The sequence below is a fragment of the Cynara cardunculus genome, assembly GCF_001531365.2.
Source record: "Cynara cardunculus var. scolymus isolate 2C chromosome LG 15, CcrdV1, whole genome shotgun sequence".
In the NCBI taxonomy this organism is placed as follows: domain Eukaryota; kingdom Viridiplantae; phylum Streptophyta; class Magnoliopsida; order Asterales; family Asteraceae; genus Cynara; species Cynara cardunculus.
In genome coordinates this window covers 8,257,518-8,275,192 of record NC_037542.1, presented here as the reverse complement: position 1 = coordinate 8,275,192, position 17,675 = coordinate 8,257,518, and the positions used below count along the sequence as shown (strand labels likewise).

The 17,675-nt window shown below is 34.6% G+C and overlaps 3 protein-coding genes across 3 annotated transcripts; 2 read left to right on the top strand and 1 right to left on the bottom strand.

Moving 5' to 3' along the window:
* The first annotated feature begins 2,653 nt into the window (after positions 1-2,653).
* LOC112527938 (probable zinc transporter 10) lies at positions 2,654-3,991 on the top strand. The gene is made up of 3 exons (XM_025138801.1): positions 2,654-3,224; positions 3,301-3,450; positions 3,532-3,991. The coding sequence occupies exons 1-3, from the start codon at positions 2,670-2,672 to the stop codon at positions 3,835-3,837; spliced, it is 1,011 nt and encodes a 336-aa protein (XP_024994569.1). The 5' UTR covers positions 2,654-2,669; the 3' UTR covers positions 3,838-3,991.
* Positions 3,992-4,535: 544 nt separating this feature from the next.
* Positions 4,536-7,474, bottom strand: LOC112527167 (probable serine/threonine-protein kinase PBL3). Its single transcript, XM_025137628.1, has 6 exons — positions 7,330-7,474; positions 6,558-6,901; positions 6,121-6,256; positions 5,859-5,995; positions 5,336-5,459; positions 4,536-5,166 (listed from the first exon to the last, which is right to left on the bottom strand). The coding sequence occupies exons 1-6, from the start codon at positions 7,391-7,393 to the stop codon at positions 4,709-4,711; spliced, it is 1,263 nt and encodes a 420-aa protein (XP_024993396.1). The 5' UTR covers positions 7,394-7,474; the 3' UTR covers positions 4,536-4,708.
* A 4,054-nt stretch (positions 7,475-11,528) lies between these two features.
* Positions 11,529-16,558, top strand: LOC112527680 (UDP-galactose/UDP-glucose transporter 3-like). Its single transcript, XM_025138447.1, has 7 exons — positions 11,529-11,735; positions 12,983-13,080; positions 13,180-13,310; positions 13,862-13,892; positions 14,603-14,706; positions 14,865-14,986; positions 15,833-16,558. Exons 1-7 carry the CDS (start codon positions 11,632-11,634, stop codon positions 16,230-16,232), a joined length of 990 nt encoding a protein of 329 aa, XP_024994215.1. The 5' UTR covers positions 11,529-11,631; the 3' UTR covers positions 16,233-16,558.
* The last annotated feature ends 1,117 nt before the right edge of the window (positions 16,559-17,675 follow it).

Here is a 17,675-nt window from a genome sequence, read left to right as displayed (position 1 = left end):
TTTTTTTTATTTTCAGCAGGAAAAACGCCGGAAAAGGTTAAAATGTTTTTTTTTATTTTTTAAAAATTATTTTTCTAAAATGTTACCGGGGGATTTCCGGCAAAAAAATTTTAAAAAAAATAATAAATAAATAAATCCGCCGGAAATGGTTTTAGAAAAATCTTTTTTAATTTTTTTTCAAATATTAATTAATTTTAAAAGATTAATTAACCCTTAATTAAGAAATCCGCCGATAATATAATCAGTTTAATTTTTCCGGCAGATTTCCGGCGAAAGTCAATAAAAGTTGACTTTTTTAACTTCCGCCGGAAAAATACCGGCGAAAATAGTCTGCCGGAAAAGACGCCGGAAATGCCCAGTTTTCTAGTAGTGAATTAACTATTTAAAAATTCTTGTTTTTTGTGTAATTTCTTTAATGCAATTTTTTTATAATTTAATTTAGATTTAATAATAAAATAATTTATTTTTGATTTAATAATATAATTTTTATAAGAATTATAATTAAGTATTCTGTTAGAACTCAATGATTATCCTAATTAAATTTTCGATTTTTTATATTTAAAATGAAATATTTATCTTGTATTTGACTGTGTTTATCTGCAGTTAGTCGCACGAATTCAAATATGAAGCTTTAATAAGTTGTACTTATGTATAGTTTATTTTTAATCTTGAATTTAAAGTAATATGCATCAATAAACAATACTTTATATATAAAAATGGTTTTTAAAAGTTTTTGTCAAATACTTTATAATATAGTATAGTTAAATATTATTTAAACATATTTCAAATTCTCTATATTATTTATAGTTTTACACATTTACCAACTTAATTCCTTAAAGAATATAAAATAAAAGTATTTGAAATGGCATGAATTTTGCCATTTCATTTTTTTATAATTTATAAAACCATAATAAAGAGGTTTCTATAACTAAGGTGACGTTTGTTTTTTAAGGGGTTCTAAAGTTTGAAGTCTGATTTCACTTCTGAATTTTAAGAGGTGGTACTGAAGTCTGAAATCTGAATCAGTCAGACTGTTTGTTTTTACGTCTGAAATCTGAATCAGTCAGACTGTTTGTTTTTACGTCTGAAATCTGAATCAGTCAAGTTTTGGATCTGATAGATTTTGATCGATCTGGGTCATGATTTTAAGAAAATATGTGGATCGATCTGGGTCGTGATTGATTTGGAGATCGAATGTCTTGCGAGATAGATTTGGAGGACTAAATCTGGAGGTGAGGATGGAGGGGAGAGTCTGGAGGGAGCGATTAAGAGGATTTAAGTGATTACGTTATCACTTTTTTTTCAGAGCAAATTAAGAGCTTTTCAGCTCTTATTCATATAAAAAACAAACGGTCTAAAAATAAAAACGTCTGACCGGTTCAGACTTAAGAGGCATTAAGTGGTTTTTTTCAAAAAACAAACAAGCAGTAACTCATCAAATAGATTGATTATGCATATATTTCTTTTAGATAATAAAGATTTTACTCATAATTTTGATAGGTGTCATAAATTTATTTATGATAAAAGTCGTTTTAAGAACACATGTTTAATCGAAAAAAAGGAGATTGGATATTTATTACGACATATCTACTTTGATACCAGTATTTTATTAATATAAACTGAAAATTTCCTATTATGTAATTATTGTATTTAATTTTAGTTTAAAAAAGATTGATCGTAGAAAGTTAGATACAAAACTAGACTTAAAAGACTTCCAACATTTGAGTATAGTTGTAGATACGTGTTTCTCAGTTGATGAAAAGATATATTTTCTGTTTTATCTGATTATTACAGCATGCATTATTAAGGTTCACATGGTCTTTGGTATTTTATTAGGTCGTAGCGACATGGACATCAAACACATGGATTATCAGAAGTAGCACGTGACAAATAAGACTTAAACACATATCATGTTTTAGAAGAAGAAAAATAGAATATATTTGTCATTTTTACTTCAACTGATTATCGTATATCCTTTTTAATTTCTATTATTTATTTAAAATTTAGTTAATTATATAGATTCATCAGATATTTAATTTAGTTGGTAATTAAACAACAATTTAAGTTTTTATTTATCAGTTATGTAATATCAAATTAAAATTATACAACTTCACTAACAAATGAAAATTTAATGTTAAGGCATAACGTTTTTCATGTTAAGATACATGTCCAGTACACTCTTGTCATCGAAGTTCCACATAATTACGTCATGTCAATGCGTTTTATGAGCCTACTGATCAAACCAAAAAATTCATTCTAACGATCTTAAATTTTCACGGTTTTCTTGAAAGATAAAATCTCATATATATATATATATATATATATGTATATATATATATATATATATGTATGGGAAACCTCGTTCTTGTTACTAGTTGTTTTTATTTAAAAACCAATATTTAATTTTAAACGACTAAAATACGCCATGAAAAATGCACTAGCTAGAAAGTGGACCTTATAACATTCCAAAGTTGTTGTGTGTATGTCCTTGGTACAAGCTCATGATATAACAACATATATATATATATATATACATATATATATATATATGTATGTATATATATATATGTATGTATATATATATATATGTACGTATATATATGGACACACACACACCCCACAGCCTCACTCAAACACATATCCCAACAACTTTGAAGAAATCTTGAACCATGGCTTTCAGTTCAAAAATGGTCCCAATCTTCATCGTCTTTATGGCATTTCTATGCACCAAAGCCTTTTCACAATGTGAAGATGAAACCAACAATCCTTGTAACAACAAATCTAAGGCCTTCTCATTGAAGATCATCGGGATCGCTGTGATCCTTGTTACCAGTATCATTGGTGTATGTCTGCCTCTTGTCACTCGATCTATCCCGGCTCTTAGCCCCGACCGTAGCCTTTTTGTCGTCGTTAAAGCTTTTGCTTCCGGCATTATCTTGGCTACTGGATTTATGCACGTCTTGCCCGATTCTTTTGACATGTTGAGGTCTAGTTGTTTGGCAGATAACCCCTGGCATAAGTTTCCGTTTACGGGCTTTGTCGCAATGTTATCCGCTATCTTCACACTCATGGTCGACTCCATGGCCACAAGCACGTATACCAAAAAGAACAATGCGATATCGGCCGAAGACCACGAGATGGCCGCGACAAGCTTCCATGGACACCATCATACCCAAAAGGGCCCAATAGGATCGCAACTTCTTCGTTATCGTGTCGTAGCCATGGTTAGTTTCATATTTTTGAACTTTAAGAGAATCTGATTTATATTTTTAACTAAAAATGAAAAATGGATGTGTGTAGGTGCTAGAACTTGGAATAGTAGTTCATTCAATAGTGATTGGACTTGGAGTTGGGGCCTCAAATGATGTCTGCACAATTAAGCCATTGGTGGCAGCTCTTTGTTTCCATCAAATGTTTGAAGGAATGGGTCTTGGTGGTTGCATTCTTCAGGTATAATACCTTGAGAGGATGAAACTTTCTATATTTTTATTGATTAACATATATCTGTTGTAACGAAATAAACAATAACAGGCTGAGTACAAGACTCTAAAAAAAGCAGTAATGGTTTTCTTCTTCTCGATAACGACTCCATTTGGGATTGCGCTTGGGATAGCATTGTCAAAGACCTATAAAGAGAATAGCCCGAGTGCGCTGATAACGGTTGGATTACTCAATGCTTCATCGGCCGGACTACTTATCTACATGGCGTTGGTTGATCTTCTAGCGGCTGATTTCATGGGTCCGAAGCTTCAGGGGAGCATTAAGCTCCAAATTAAATCTTATGCTGCCGTCTTACTTGGTGCAGGCGGGATGTCTCTGATGGCAAAATGGGCTTAAAGCTCACCTATCATCTGAACTGATTGAATATGTGTGAATCTATATTTGTTTGACTGATTGTAAAATAGAAATAAGTTGATCACTTTGTAAGTGTTTTGAGATGTGCAATTTTACGGCATTCTGAATCAATAAGAAATCTGAATATTGTTGTTTGTTAGGGCAAAACGAATTAAAAATAGCAACCAATTTCAAAATATTTGTCCAAGTTTTTTTCCATAATATTATATGAAGGGGACAAATGCAAACATTAACGAAAGTTATATTTTTAACCTATTTTTCCTCTTTACCAAAAATACCGAATGTTATCGACTTTGACTAATCTTATGGTGTGCTTTGAATATAACAGTCACACCTGAGGAGACATAAATCGATGAGAAAATAAGATTTTTTTTTATTAACCTGGATATCTAACCCGCTATGCGAGTTGACTAATCCTAGGACGATCACCTGTTTTGCAGATATCCCGCTATGCGAGCTGACTAATCCTAGGACGATCACTTGTTTTGCAGATAGCCCGGAGTCACCGCATTTGAACCTCCGTGGCCAAAGGGATTTTTATTCCTTCTTGGATTTGAACCTGAGACCTCCTGGTACTTTTGACCTTTGGAGACAAGCTCAAACCAATCAGGTACCACCTTTCTGGTTTGAGCAAATAAGATTTAACACAACATAAGAGGGAAATACATCAATATATACATACAAACAACAGTCGTAATCTTCTCGAAAACAGCATCTCTGTCTCAAAAGAAAGACAGAGAAAATGTATGCGTACATCTTGTCACCGTAGACATATTGTTTTTTGTTTTTGTTTTGGAGTGGTTTAGATACATGCAAACAAGAAAATTTAAGGGAATCCCCATTTGTTTATCTATCATCTTACATGAGTACTCTGTCGTGGAGTCGGCAAAGGCGATGCCGAGGGTGTTTGTGGTGATGCTGAGGGTGTTGAACGACGTTGACGACGTCTCCGTGGCGATTCAGGAACCGGACTACACAGAATGCGACGATCTTTTAACACATTTTTCGCATTTAGGAGCTCTTCTAAATTCACCAAAACTTCCGACATTCGAGGTCTGGCTTTAGGTTCGATATTAAGACACTGTAAAGCAAGGGTAGCCGCAGTGTACGCACTCTTCTGTGGGTATTGACCCTCCAATCTAGAGTCCATGATCCTGAACAATCTTCGTTTGTCTCCTAGATACGGTTTTGTCCATTCGACAAGATCTTGTTCGATACCGATCTTTTCTTTATCCAACGCACGACGCCCCGATAATAGTTCTAGTAAAACAACTCCAAAACTATATACGTCGCTCTTTGTTGTTAACCGACCTGTTCATCAGCAAATGAGTGTATTTAAAGAAATCTTTATGCATTTAGAAGATTTCTTTTTCACTATCCAATAAAAGTTGAAGAAATCTCTGTGTATTTTAAAGGTTCTAATATTCGTGTTAAATTGGGCGATTCCAATGCATCAAGATGGTTATTTAAGAGCACGGACCTGTAGCGATGTATTCTGGTGCTGCATACCCGTGTGTACCCATTACTTGAGTTGAAACATGGGTCCGATCACCGGTTGGCCCGGCCTTAGCTAAACCAAAATCCGATAGTTTTGCATTGAATTCCTGCATCATGAAACCATAAGGTTGTCAATCGCATTTCACAAGAAATAAAAACTGAGAAACACCCTAATAACTATTCATTTGTCTGGTATGAACATGTGCATAAAAATAATTTGTCAGGTATACACATGTGCATAAAATGTATACCAGCATAGAAACCAGGAAACATTTTCAATTACTGTTATGCATATCTGCATACCGGACAAATAAATGGTTACTAGGATGTTCCTCAGTTTTCCATGTTTTTGAGGTTATTTTCTCCTAAATCTTCGGAGCGATTCAAATGGGTTCCATGTATCCTCATAGAACCAATTCTATATCTGTCTACAACTAGGATTTATGTTAAGAATTCATTGGCTTTATGCATTTCAACAAAAGCAAATCTTTCGTATTGTATCATACCCCATCAAGAAGGATGTTAGAAGCCTTGAAATCACGATATATGACTTGGTCTTTAGCATCGTGAAGGAAAGCTAGGCCTTTCGCAGCACCTATTGCCACTTTCAGCCTTGTTGCCCATGGAAGTGGTTGAGCCCCCCCTGTAAATCCAGAAAATAAAACGTTCAATGATCAAATTAAACCAACCCACGAGTTTATATAAGAAGATAAACACTCATACAACCAAATAGTAGCTCGGAAACCCCTTAAAAATAGAGAATCATACTTCTAAAAAGATGATTCTCCAAGCTTCCTTTAGGCATAAACTCGTAAACCAAAAGCCTATTTTCGCCCTCCGAACAGTAGCCAATAAGTTTCACCAGATTAGGGTGGTGTAACTGCCCAAGATATGTTACTTCTGTCTGCAAACAACAAAGCATCATTAAACCAGTCAAACAGAGAGAATAACCAAGAAACAGGGTGCGGGAAATGGCTATTTAGGTCAATGATCTTCTTCAGAAGCTCGTTTGCAAAATGACCCTCGAATGTATTTCGAAGTTTTTAAGAAAGCAGACTGTTTTTAACTGAGAGTAGGCTGTTTTGAACTAATGGCAATTAAGATAAAGGTTAACATAAGCCCTAAACCCTAAAAAGATATTAGAAGGTCATGCTGCTAATTGAAAGCTTCGGTTTGGGAAATACAGGCACGAAAAAGATGCATACCAGCCACTCTTTGTGGCCTTGAAAGCCTTCAGGTTTAAGCTTTTTGACAGCAATGACGATTCCGGATCCGGGTTTAGAAGCTAAATGAGTAAATTCATCAATCCAGCCTTTGAAAACGTAGCCGAATCCTCCTTCGCCTAGAAGACTGTCAGATCGGAAGTTTCTGGTGGCATTCTTTAACTCCAAAAGCGAGAAGGGTTTCATAGTGGGAGACAATAAGATTTCACCCCCTTGGGATCTTGGGGTGCTAAGACTTTCAATACTGCTCCCACCATTGTAAGATGAAATGGTCATGCTGGAAGGACCTAAAGCTGAACTAGTTTTGCTGCCCATTGTTGATATCCCTAAGGAGATAGAAGCTATCAGAATCCATGATCAAACTCAGAATTATAATTGCAAAATCAGAGACGCGAATGAATCCATAATCAAACTCACAGTTATAATTGCAAAATCAGAGACACAAATGAATCCAGGAACCCTAGTTCCGTCGATTGTAATCAAAATTGGAGAAAATTTGGTTGAAATCAATATCTCTAATTCCATACATAAAACCATGAACTACAATTCCATTGGTTGAAAAGATTTCGAACTAAAATAGCTTCGATTCCAATTCATGCTCCAAAGCAGTATCGAAGATCATGAAAAGAAAACTTAACATCGAAGAAGAACCCACAAGTGATATTTGCAGATGTCATGAATTACATACAAATATAACACAAGTAGTATACATATAATTGCATCAACTCCATTAAAATGAAAGAAGTGAAGTTACCAGAGGTTTGGGAGATAAGAGTGACGTCAACTTTAGCTGAAGAAGAATTTAAACAGTTACCCATATTGATTGAGCAAATGAAATGGAATTTGGAAGATGGAAGAGGAGTAGATGAAGAAGAAAAAGGGTGATGAGAAAAGGAATTCATTCGTGTTCACATCTGGTGGAAATCAAGTAAGTAGGGAAGGGACAAAGAAGAATGTCGTAATCAAAAGTGAAAAAATAATGGAAAACCACAAAGAAAATTTCGCCATTGACTGCTTCTCAAAAAGGATCTCATCATGCTTTTTCTTTTGAATGTTTCTAACAACGTCTCCTTGCAGAAAAAGGAAACACAGAGTGTGAGGGGGGAGAGGATGATAATGACGACTATCTGGAAGGAAATTCAAAAGGAGAAGGGAAATGAATTTAGATAATAAATATTGCTGATATGGAATTTCTTTTAATGACATGGCAATCTTGATTTATAATTTATATATATATAATATATATATATATATAAACTAATAAAATATTATTTTACACGAAATTCAAAGTAAAATTAACATTCTTGTAAAAGAACTCGAAAAGTGTACGGTCCCTTGTTAGGAAGATGCACGTTTACCAAATACTTACTTAGTAAGTGTTTGTCGGTAAAATTAAACACTGTCATTTATTTATCGGATAAGATTTTAGTTTACCAAAACGGTATCATATGCAAAAATTTACCCTATAAGCTTTTATCGTGGTAAGAGTCGTCGCCTTCACTTACCGGGTAAAACTCTTGGTCCTTGATAGCTCTTACCGGGTAAGATTCTTGGTCCTTATCATATTCATCCGGTAAAGTAATGTGACTTAGTATTCACTTATCCGAATAAGCGTTTGGTAAACGACCCCTAAGTAATTATTTTTAGTCTTGCATATGCAAACAAAATCAAAAATCAATATGTAAGCAATTATTTGTAGTCTTTCATAGAAAACAGCAGGTCCAAGTCTTGGAAAATCAACAAGAATCACAACTAAAATCACAATAGCATGTTCAAGTCTAGTGTTTTTCATTTTTGTAGTCTTGATTTTTTGGGAAATCGCAGATCCAAGAATCACAATAAAAAAAAATAACTACAATAAACATTAAGCTGAACAAGAAGAAATCAGAAATTCAAGAAGAAATTGATTTGATGTCTAGCTATTATTAAATGTTTGTGGCATTTGAATCATGGTTGATTTTGGGATGAAGAAAACTTGTGTTGAAAGTCATCCTGAGTTACGGGACGTACGATGCAAGTTTGGTCGCACGAGAAGTCGCAAAACAGCTTAAAAGCACATAGTAGAGTGCCAAGCTGGTTGTTAAGTGACTTAAGTCTCTTCACAAGTCGCTTGGGACTCTAGAAGGCTGATTTTTAGTCCCATGAGACTTTCCATTGAATTTCTGAATTTGAAAAAAAAATGATTTCTAAATATAAAACGGTCTATTGGGACGCTTAAAGATTGGGGGTGTCCTATAAACCCAATTTTGTTGTAGTGTCTACATCGACATGGCAATCCATTGAATTTTTGAATTTGAAAAAAAAAAGGATTTCTTGTCGATTCTTTCAATTCTTTTCCTCACCATGGAATAAAAAACCCTAGTTCATCAATCTGAATAAAATATTTTATATTTCAAAACCTATGGAATCATGAACTTACCTCTGTGTGGTTGTTCTCGACTCGATTTTATTCTAAATCAACCATGATCTTCTAATCGATGAAGATGATTAGGATTCTCTTTAGTATTGGCCCTAAAATTGGAACAATAATAAAAAAAAGGAGTATTTTCAATCAATCTTGATCGTTCCCTAATTTGTTGTGGATAGTCAAATTACATTGTTACCCATGTTCAGCGAGGTTCACTATGTCTTCAAAGCCGAACACGCGCCCCATTATCTTCATATTTACATTTATACCGTAGATCTTACAAATGAACGGTCTAGATGGATTAACATAGTTAGCACTTTTTCTTGGTTAACAAATTATTGGTCCTATATACATGTGTGTGTAAATTATAATCTAATAAACAAAAAAGAAAAAAGAGTAAATTGACCAAAATACCCTTAAAGTTAACTTTCCTTTTTAACGTTAGTCAGAGCAACTAAAAGTGAAAAAAAAAAATGACAACCACAATGACTAAAAACTATAATTAGTTTAAAAGAGGGACTAAAATTGATTGTGGGTGACAATCACAAAGATCAAAAATATAGTTTACAAAGTTATGTTTGCATGAACGCCATGGTCCATGACATCTCTGTCTAATCGACAACTTTATCACCATTGTTTCATGGGAAAACCTCAATGTATCAACTTGAACTGATTTAATAACTACTTATGAATTGAAAATCACTTTTTTCTTACAAACCACAAGGATGGTACCTGATTGGTTTGAGCTTGGCTCCAAAGGTTAAAAGTATCAGGAGGTCACAAGTTCAAATCCAATGATAAATAAAAATCATCTTGTGGCCATAGAGGTTCAAATGTGGTGACTCTGTGCTATTTGAAAAGCAGGTGGTCGCCCTGGGATTAGTCGGCTCGCATAGCGGATTGGATATCTAGGTTAATCAAAAAAATCACTTTTTATTATAACTTTAAACAACGTAACCTGAGCTCGAACGCTTATTGCTTATCGTCGTTTTCTTCCCATTGACGACACGAACCCCTTCCAAAGTTCTTGTTTCTTTTATGTCATTTTCATTCAAAAGCATTTGAAAACTATTCCATTTGTTTTGTTTTTATTTCTTTTGTATGGTGATATGAAACTTGAACCATATGCCAAAATTTTGATTACAGTTAAAAAATAACTGATGGATGAAACTCTCTTTTTTCATACCGTGGTCCGACATTTTAGAAAAGTCAACATACATTTAGCCAAAAAAAATCAAGCTGTACATGTGTTTAAACGAATAATACAAGTATTGGATGCATTTGTAGGTTGCATGCAAGCAAATGTCAATCCACAAGATTTTCAATTATTTTGATGATGATAAAACGAGCATAATGTGTGCAGGCCATGTGTCAGGATACCGATAAGGACATGGTAGGATACAACATATGATGCATGATGGTTAGTACATGTGTATTAAGGAGTACCTTTGAGATTATACTTGTACACGGTAGTTGAGATGTGCATTCCAGAGCACCTATAAGCTTGACTGGTACATGGTTATCAAGTTAAGATCCACACCGTGCCAGTTTTATGCATGAGATCTCCATTGTTCATGTTATCGTTACATGTAATCTTTGATGTATAGTTTGTATAACAGTTACAAAAGGCATGTTTACAAGGTTTATACATGTTGGCAGAGCTCACTTTAACACATATACAATATGTTGACAAGTTTACAATGGCATTTCGGAACATAATGACATGTTACAAGCTGTTGTTATTTACGTGAAATTGTGCCTCATTAAACATTAAGTTGACTAATAACGTGTGTTAGCCATGAACTTTAACTTAATTTTTGTTTGATGATTTTAAAATTTAAAATTTAGTTAAATGGCATCATGACCATTTTATCATTTTCTAATGCCATTGTGGTCCAGCAAGCAGGAGCGGACCAATGAAGGACTCATGGGTCTCGTATACCTGTTCGGCCAATTTTTGCAGTATGAAAGGTGCACACATTAAACTTTGAAGGATGATTTGGAATATAAGTTGAAATGGTGGAATTCGGCTAAAAACATACCGGGCCTATGCATAAGACGTAATCTTGCGTTTTGCTCTAAAGGTTGATTCTATTTGGAAAATTGTATTTTGTTCCCCAAATCAATACCATTGACTTATCTCCGGGTCAAACAGTGTTGACTTTTTCATACAATCAAATCACGACTTTATATATCGTTGATCCAACTTAAAGATGCACTTCCTGCAACTCAGATCAAATGACATCGGTTTGAAAGTTTTAGTGGCATATTATGAAGTTCAAGAAACAAAAAGTGACATCCAAAGCGAATATTAAGGGTAATATTTGTTAATGTGACAAACTGTAGGGACTAGACTGCAAATATCTTCATAGTTAGATTGCATCATATGCTATTCTTCAGCCAATAAGGTGACAACGTGAGTCAAATCTTCCAATCAGGATTCTCCACGTGGAACCCCCGACGTAGCTTCAACTTACAAAGCATGTTGGAAGTCCACCCACTTCACCGTATAGATTTTGCTTAAAACGAAGTTTCCATCGTTTCAGTTTTCAGTTAAATTATTGCTTAGCAGTTAGTTCGATCTGTGATACAGGAGAAATAATGCCGGAGAATTGAATATTTTCGCCGGATCTATATATTTCGGCGCTGATGGAGGCTCACGGCGTCAGTTTCCGCCGTGTTCTGGAGATGGCATTCTGCGTCGCTGGTATATGGTCGGCTTATATATACCAAGGCATTCTTCAAGAAACCGTGTAAGGATTTTTTTGTTCTTCTGTGTCGAGTTCATATATCTCAAAACATGATTGTTTCATATGGTTAATTGAACAATGTTTCGATATTTCAACTTGTAGCAAAATCAATTGGTGATGATTGTTGTTGAGTTCGCATTAATGATGGAAGAATTTTTAATGCATTTATTGACTGCTTTTAGGTTACTTCAGAGCAAGAAATTTGATTGTTCTGGTGTCAATGCTGATGCTTTGTTACAATTGATACGTAGTATTATGATCAGAGCAAATAATGGCACTTTTGATATCTGTTTGAAGTTTTACGGAATTGATAAACCATTATTATCCACTTAAATTAGTAGCAATGTTACTATCCAAGCATTTGGTCCTCTGATTTTGGATTCACAGTGTCTAACTTATTAGAGTATTATCCATTACAAAATTTGGGTTCTTTAACGTTGAATAATAAGGAATATTGGATTTGGTTTACACCCAACTAACACCACAATCTTGCATAGGTCATCCCTTGAAAAAAGTTCCAGAATGGTCAATGGACTAGTAGTTGGATTCAAAGATCGCATGCCAATCTAAACACGCTGAACCTGCTTGGGGCTCACAAAATGTCCATGACGTCCCTGAGTAGAAAATTAACATTTTTGTCCATTTGGTTTCACACAAGTTAAAATGCATAATGAACAATGGGTTATTATATTTAAATCAAACATCTAATTACAAATATTTAACTCTTGGTCACAAGTAATTAAGTTGATAAATACAGTTAATAATCATACATGCACACACACAAACCATATATGCATATTAACTAATTGTACATTATGCATTTCAATATAAAGCTGTAGCTGAACCAAATTAAAATCAACATTTGATTCATTATGGCAAAAATGTCGATTTCCAAGTGCAGGACAAAACAGACATTTCAATGCTTTAGGCCAGTTTCGATGTTCATTTTGTTGGTGTCAACGTCTTTGAACTTAACTTGTTCGGTGACCTCTTGAAACTTCTTTTTTAAGCGGTGGCTTTAAATGAGGTCTCGGTGATAGTTCGTGGCTTCCGAATTCATTATACTGTTAACTAATTTCTTATGATCCTCAAATAAGAAAGTAATTTTTTGACCTTGTTTGTTTGGAACAAATGGAGTATAGGTTGCTTCATTTTGCCAATAACCAAGATTTTTTTTTTTGCATCTCTTTGAAAATTTTGTTATGGCATTTGCCTTCCAATTATGAGAGTTTTAGTAAATGAAATTTCAGGTCTACTAAACGATTTGGCCCTGATAAGGAGAGGTTTGAACATCTGGCATTCTTAAACTTGGCACAAAGTGCTGTTTGTTTAATATGGTCATTCATGAGTGAGTATTTCTTGTGTAATATTTTTTTCTACTTTCTTTTTCATCATCTAGACTTTAATTGATGACTAAGGTGATTGACATTCACGGTTTGTTGAGTAGTGATAAAGTTATGGCCCAGTGGTAGTACTGGTCGTGCTCCTTGGTGGAGTTACTGGAGTGCTGGGATTACTAATACCATTGGCCCAGCTATGGGGATTGAAGCATTAAAATACATCAGTTATCCTGCTCAGGTATGTCATAGTTTTCCCAATCTACGGCATGGTCAGTTTCCTTTCTCTGTCACTGTTTGAGCGTATGGCTGTAAAGGTGGAACCAATATTTTTGTGATCAAGTCCCAAAAGGTGTTTCTCTTGTTTAACTGTGTTAGTCTGTGTTAAGTGGTTAGTATTGGCTACAGTAAACTCTATCTCGACAAATTAACCTTTATTTGGTAGGATGCGTTGGATAACCACTATGAAATGAAACGATGATAAGTAATTCTGATTAAGCTGACAAACAACCATAATTCTTAAATTTGTTGTGGGTAACTCAAACTTTTTCCTCAGCTTGTTTGAATTATTGGATGAGGAACTACTTTTTAGGAGGGGAAGTGTCTTTATTGATATTATCTTTACCTACCAATTGTGAATTTATTATCTGACATCATAATATGTGCATTGATTATTGCATGATGACATTGGTTGTTCAAAGTTTTATGTTGTAAGTTGATGCATTATGTTCCTTGATGGAACAACTTTGAAGAAGTAGCTTCTGGTACTCATTTGTTTATCATCACTTGCAGGTCCTGGCAAAATCCTCAAAAATGATTCCAGGTAAGTTCCACCTTGATTAGGATGAAAGTTTCTCTCCTTTTTGTAGATTGTTAAAATGCAAAATTTAACATGCAAAGATGTGGCAACATGCTACTATTAGCTTGTGTTTGTTTTATCTAAAATAAACAAAAAAAAAAGTTAATACCACTGCCATCTCTTCCACAGAGCGAGAAAGATTATCAAAATGGTGGCATGTCTTCACCCAATAGAGGCTTTCTAGAAGCTTGATCATCTTCGTGCAATTAGGGCATGCTTGGTTGAGGGTAATAGAAGGTGGCGAATAGAAATGAAAAACATTAATGATACCTATTTTTGAGGCAATGGAATGAGTCATTCCTCAACTAATTGAGGGAAGTGAAAATCATTCCTGTTCCTATTTCCATTCCATGAAACGAACCGAGCCACCCCTTCCCCTCCGGCCCTCCCCCACCCTTAATGTCACTGTTGGGTGCATGACAGTCTTGATGAGGGTTTGGATAATTTATATCTTATTTTGTTGTTGCTGTTACATAATGAACAGAAGTAAATTGTTTTTTGTTGTTCGATTTTGATGGGTGGATGCATCTTTGCTTGTCTCATTCTTAAAGTGCTAATTTCAGTCTTAAACTTTAAGGGACTAATATACAGAACCTACTGTACATCTTTTCTTCTTATTTGATTGTCTGTAGTGATTATCTCTATTAATAATGTATTATTCTATTTTTATGCAGTAATGCTGATGGGGACACTAGTTTATGGTATAAGATACACTTTTCCGGAGTATATTTGTACTCTCCTTGTTGCTGGTGGGGTGTCTGCATTTGCGCTGGCAAAGGTGAATATATTACGTATACTTGAGAAAACTACAATTGTTCGGTTTCTATCCCCCACCTTTTTCTTTGATCAGTTACTGTATGATTGTTGAATCTATGTGTTTAGTTTTGAAGTCCCATTTTAATCTTCACGCAATTATGCTTTTGGTTTCTTTTCCAGTCTAGCTCAAAGGCCTTGAGCAAGCTGGCTCATCCTAATGCTCCACTTGGATACGGGTTGTGTTTCCTAAATTTGACATTCGATGGTTTCACAAACGCAACACAAGATTCAATCTCAGCAAGGTATTTGATTGATAAGCTTTCCGTGTTTTCCAGTTAATTCTGTTTCTAAATTTGTGATCACATCTCCTGTAATTTTCATATATAACTGACTGGAAGTAAGTTAAATAGTATCCCTCCCTCTCAAATAATAATTCACTTTGATTTCTGAAATTCGAACATAGCATTTTTGAATTCAAAATAAACACAATCAGTTTTACTTTTTTTCTAAATGCTCCCTCCCCTGCATGTCCTTTTGAAATTTTGGCCAGGCATATAGCTTATGGAAATAGTTCCTCTAGGTGCGTTTGGTACAGGGGACAGGCCAAATTTTGGAAAAATTTGTTCCATGCTTGGTGTGACAATTAGATTGAGACATGACAGGGTGGAACAAAAATTGAGACAAGATAGGTAAATTAATAAATTACCCGTGTTATATTAAAACCTTTCACACTTTTTTCACCCATATACCTCACTCTCCCAAGTGCCGTCCAGTCCGGTCCGCATACCAAATGCACCCCTATGCCTTAAATGCTCTCCAATAATATGACAAAATAAAGAAAAATCTTGTGGACCAAAACTCTATAGCAATATATTAACGGAAAAATAAGTAAATATCTAACTTCCTAGTTAAAATTAGTTAAAACTATCTATGGCAACAGTCAAAGTTACCATCAAATCTTCAAGAAACAAAAATGGTCTGAGTTTGATGACCACTTTGATAGCTGATTAAAAGCATTACTTCAATCCTACGATGATTTCTATTTTAAGATGGTGATCACTTCGAAAACATAACAAGCGTATTAGTAAAAAACATTTGACGAGTGATCATAGGCATCTCAATCTAACACATCTGGTAATTGCGTTTAGGTACCCGAAAACAGGTGCATGGGACATAATGCTAGGGATGAATTTATGGGGCACCATCTACAACTTAGTTTTCATGTTTGGTTTTCCACAAGCAAGTGGTTATCAAGCAGTTGAATTCTGCAAGAACCACCCCGAAGCCGCCTGGGATATACTCTACTACTGTTTATGTGGTGCAATTGGCCAAAACTTCATATTCTTTACCATTAGCAGGTTCGGTTCGCTAACAAACACCACAATCACGACAACCCGAAAGTTTGTAAGCATTGTGGTGTCATCGCTGCTTAGCGGCAATCCCCTATCCAAGAAGCAATGGGGAAGTGTGGTTATGGTGTTCACTGGATTATCATACCAGATTTACCTCAAATGGCAGAAAGTTCAGAAGAAGAAAAAGACTGTGTGAATATAACAGTCATTGACGTCTTCATCTATTAAAAGGAAAATGGCTTCATACTCGTTAAAAGGTCATGTATTTAATTAAAATCTCGTTTATGGTTATATAGCTAAACATCTCGTGAATATAAACATACAGTTGTAACTGAGTTTTGTGGTGGTTAAATTTTGAACGTAGAAGTGTAAAATTGGTTAGGTCTTGCGTAATGGCTCGAATGCGGGAATTAGTACGCGAGCTTATTGAAAGAGTTTATGTAAAAGTGCTAAAAGAATTTGTTGGTTATGTTTACTTTTTATTTATATGGTAAGGATAGTGTCGTGGACGTTTGGATTTCTTAACCTGTGTTTTCGGTTCATAAGTATGCCTTAAAACATGTAATTGAATGTCTAATTTGTTGGAGTTGCGTGTAATTTATTAAAGATGTGTGTTTAGAATATATTGACGATGGATGACAAGATATTGTGATTATGTTAGAAAGCAATGTGTTATTGAGTTATCTTTCGAGCAGGCTGAAGAAATAGGAATGTTAAAATTTACCTAAACGCTTACCCGGTAAGCATCTACCGGTAAAATTCAACACTATCGCTTACTTATCGGGTAAGATTTTATTCACTAAAACGCATCGTATGCAACAATTTATCCCGATAAGAGCTAACCATGGTAAGAGCCCTCGTCCTCACTTAGCGGGTAAGACTCTCGATTCTTGCATTCGCTCTTACCAGATAAGATTTTTAGTTCTTGCCATATTCATCTAATAAAGTAAAGTGATGTGGTAAGCATTTGGTAAACCGCACCTAACTCTTATATTTTTACAATCGAGTGAATGGATATAAAACAAGGGTTTACAAAATTTATTGTGCATGTCTTCCTTCAATTTCTTTAGGCTGATTTTCTCTCTTTTACACACTTTTTACAAGAATGAGTGTTTTTACAAAAATATCACTCTACATGTTAAGATCTGTGTAGGTCATATATATTAAACTTTATTTTTGTTTGATTAGTTGTGTATCCGTGCAATGTGGCGAGAGCCGAGAATTTTAACGATTTTGAAGTTTCACTGATTTTATTAAAGAAGATTTAACGATGATATAAGTTACACTTGGTCTTTACATATTAATACAATTTGAATAAATAAGAGTTATGATTCCAATTACAGTCTATCGATGAATAAAATTGTATGACAGTGTAAAATCTAATATATTTAAAATCCAACATATTTAAACGACTCCACAAATGTGTTCGATTTACACCAAGAGCAAAGAATCAAGAGATCGAGAGCGAAACCGAGAGTTGTAGAGCAAATAAATGGGAGAACTTTTAATAACTTATGGTGAATATTGGTTTGAATCTCACCTTGGGGTATGGGAGAAGACATAGAGGTATGAGAGCGTGAAGACATGAATGAAATGTGTCAAAAGTATATTGGAAACATGAAAAGAAAATGTAATAATG

What these genes read in the sequence shown, in the direction of transcription:
- LOC112527938 (XM_025138801.1), top strand. Translation starts at nt 2,670, where the DNA reads ATGGCTTTCAGTTCAAAAATGGTCCCAATCTTCATCGTCTTTATGGCA. An exon ending in GTTATCGTGTCGTAGCCATG is followed by an intron (nt 3,225 to 3,300) that starts GTTAGTTTCATA and finishes GGATGTGTGTAG; the next exon opens with GTGCTAGAACTTGGAATAGT. An exon ending in TTGGTGGTTGCATTCTTCAG is followed by an intron (nt 3,451 to 3,531) that starts GTATAATACCTT and finishes AAACAATAACAG; the next exon opens with GCTGAGTACAAGACTCTAAA.
- LOC112527167 (XM_025137628.1), bottom strand. Translation starts at nt 7,393, where the DNA reads ATGGGTAACTGTTTAAATTCTTCTTCAGCTAAAGTTGACGTCACTCTT. An exon ending in TCTTATCTCCCAAACCTCTG is followed by an intron (nt 6,902 to 7,329) that starts GTAACTTCACTT and finishes CTATCTCCTTAG; the next exon opens with GGATATCAACAATGGGCAGC. An exon ending in GGAGAATCATCTTTTTAGAA is followed by an intron (nt 5,996 to 6,120) that starts GTATGATTCTCT and finishes CTGGATTTACAG; the next exon opens with GGGGGGCTCAACCACTTCCA.
- LOC112527680 (XM_025138447.1), top strand. Translation starts at nt 11,632, where the DNA reads ATGGAGGCTCACGGCGTCAGTTTCCGCCGTGTTCTGGAGATGGCATTC. An exon ending in ACATCAGTTATCCTGCTCAG is followed by an intron (nt 13,311 to 13,861) that starts GTATGTCATAGT and finishes CATCACTTGCAG; the next exon opens with GTCCTGGCAAAATCCTCAAA. An exon ending in ATCCTCAAAAATGATTCCAG is followed by an intron (nt 13,893 to 14,602) that starts GTAAGTTCCACC and finishes ATTTTTATGCAG; the next exon opens with TAATGCTGATGGGGACACTA.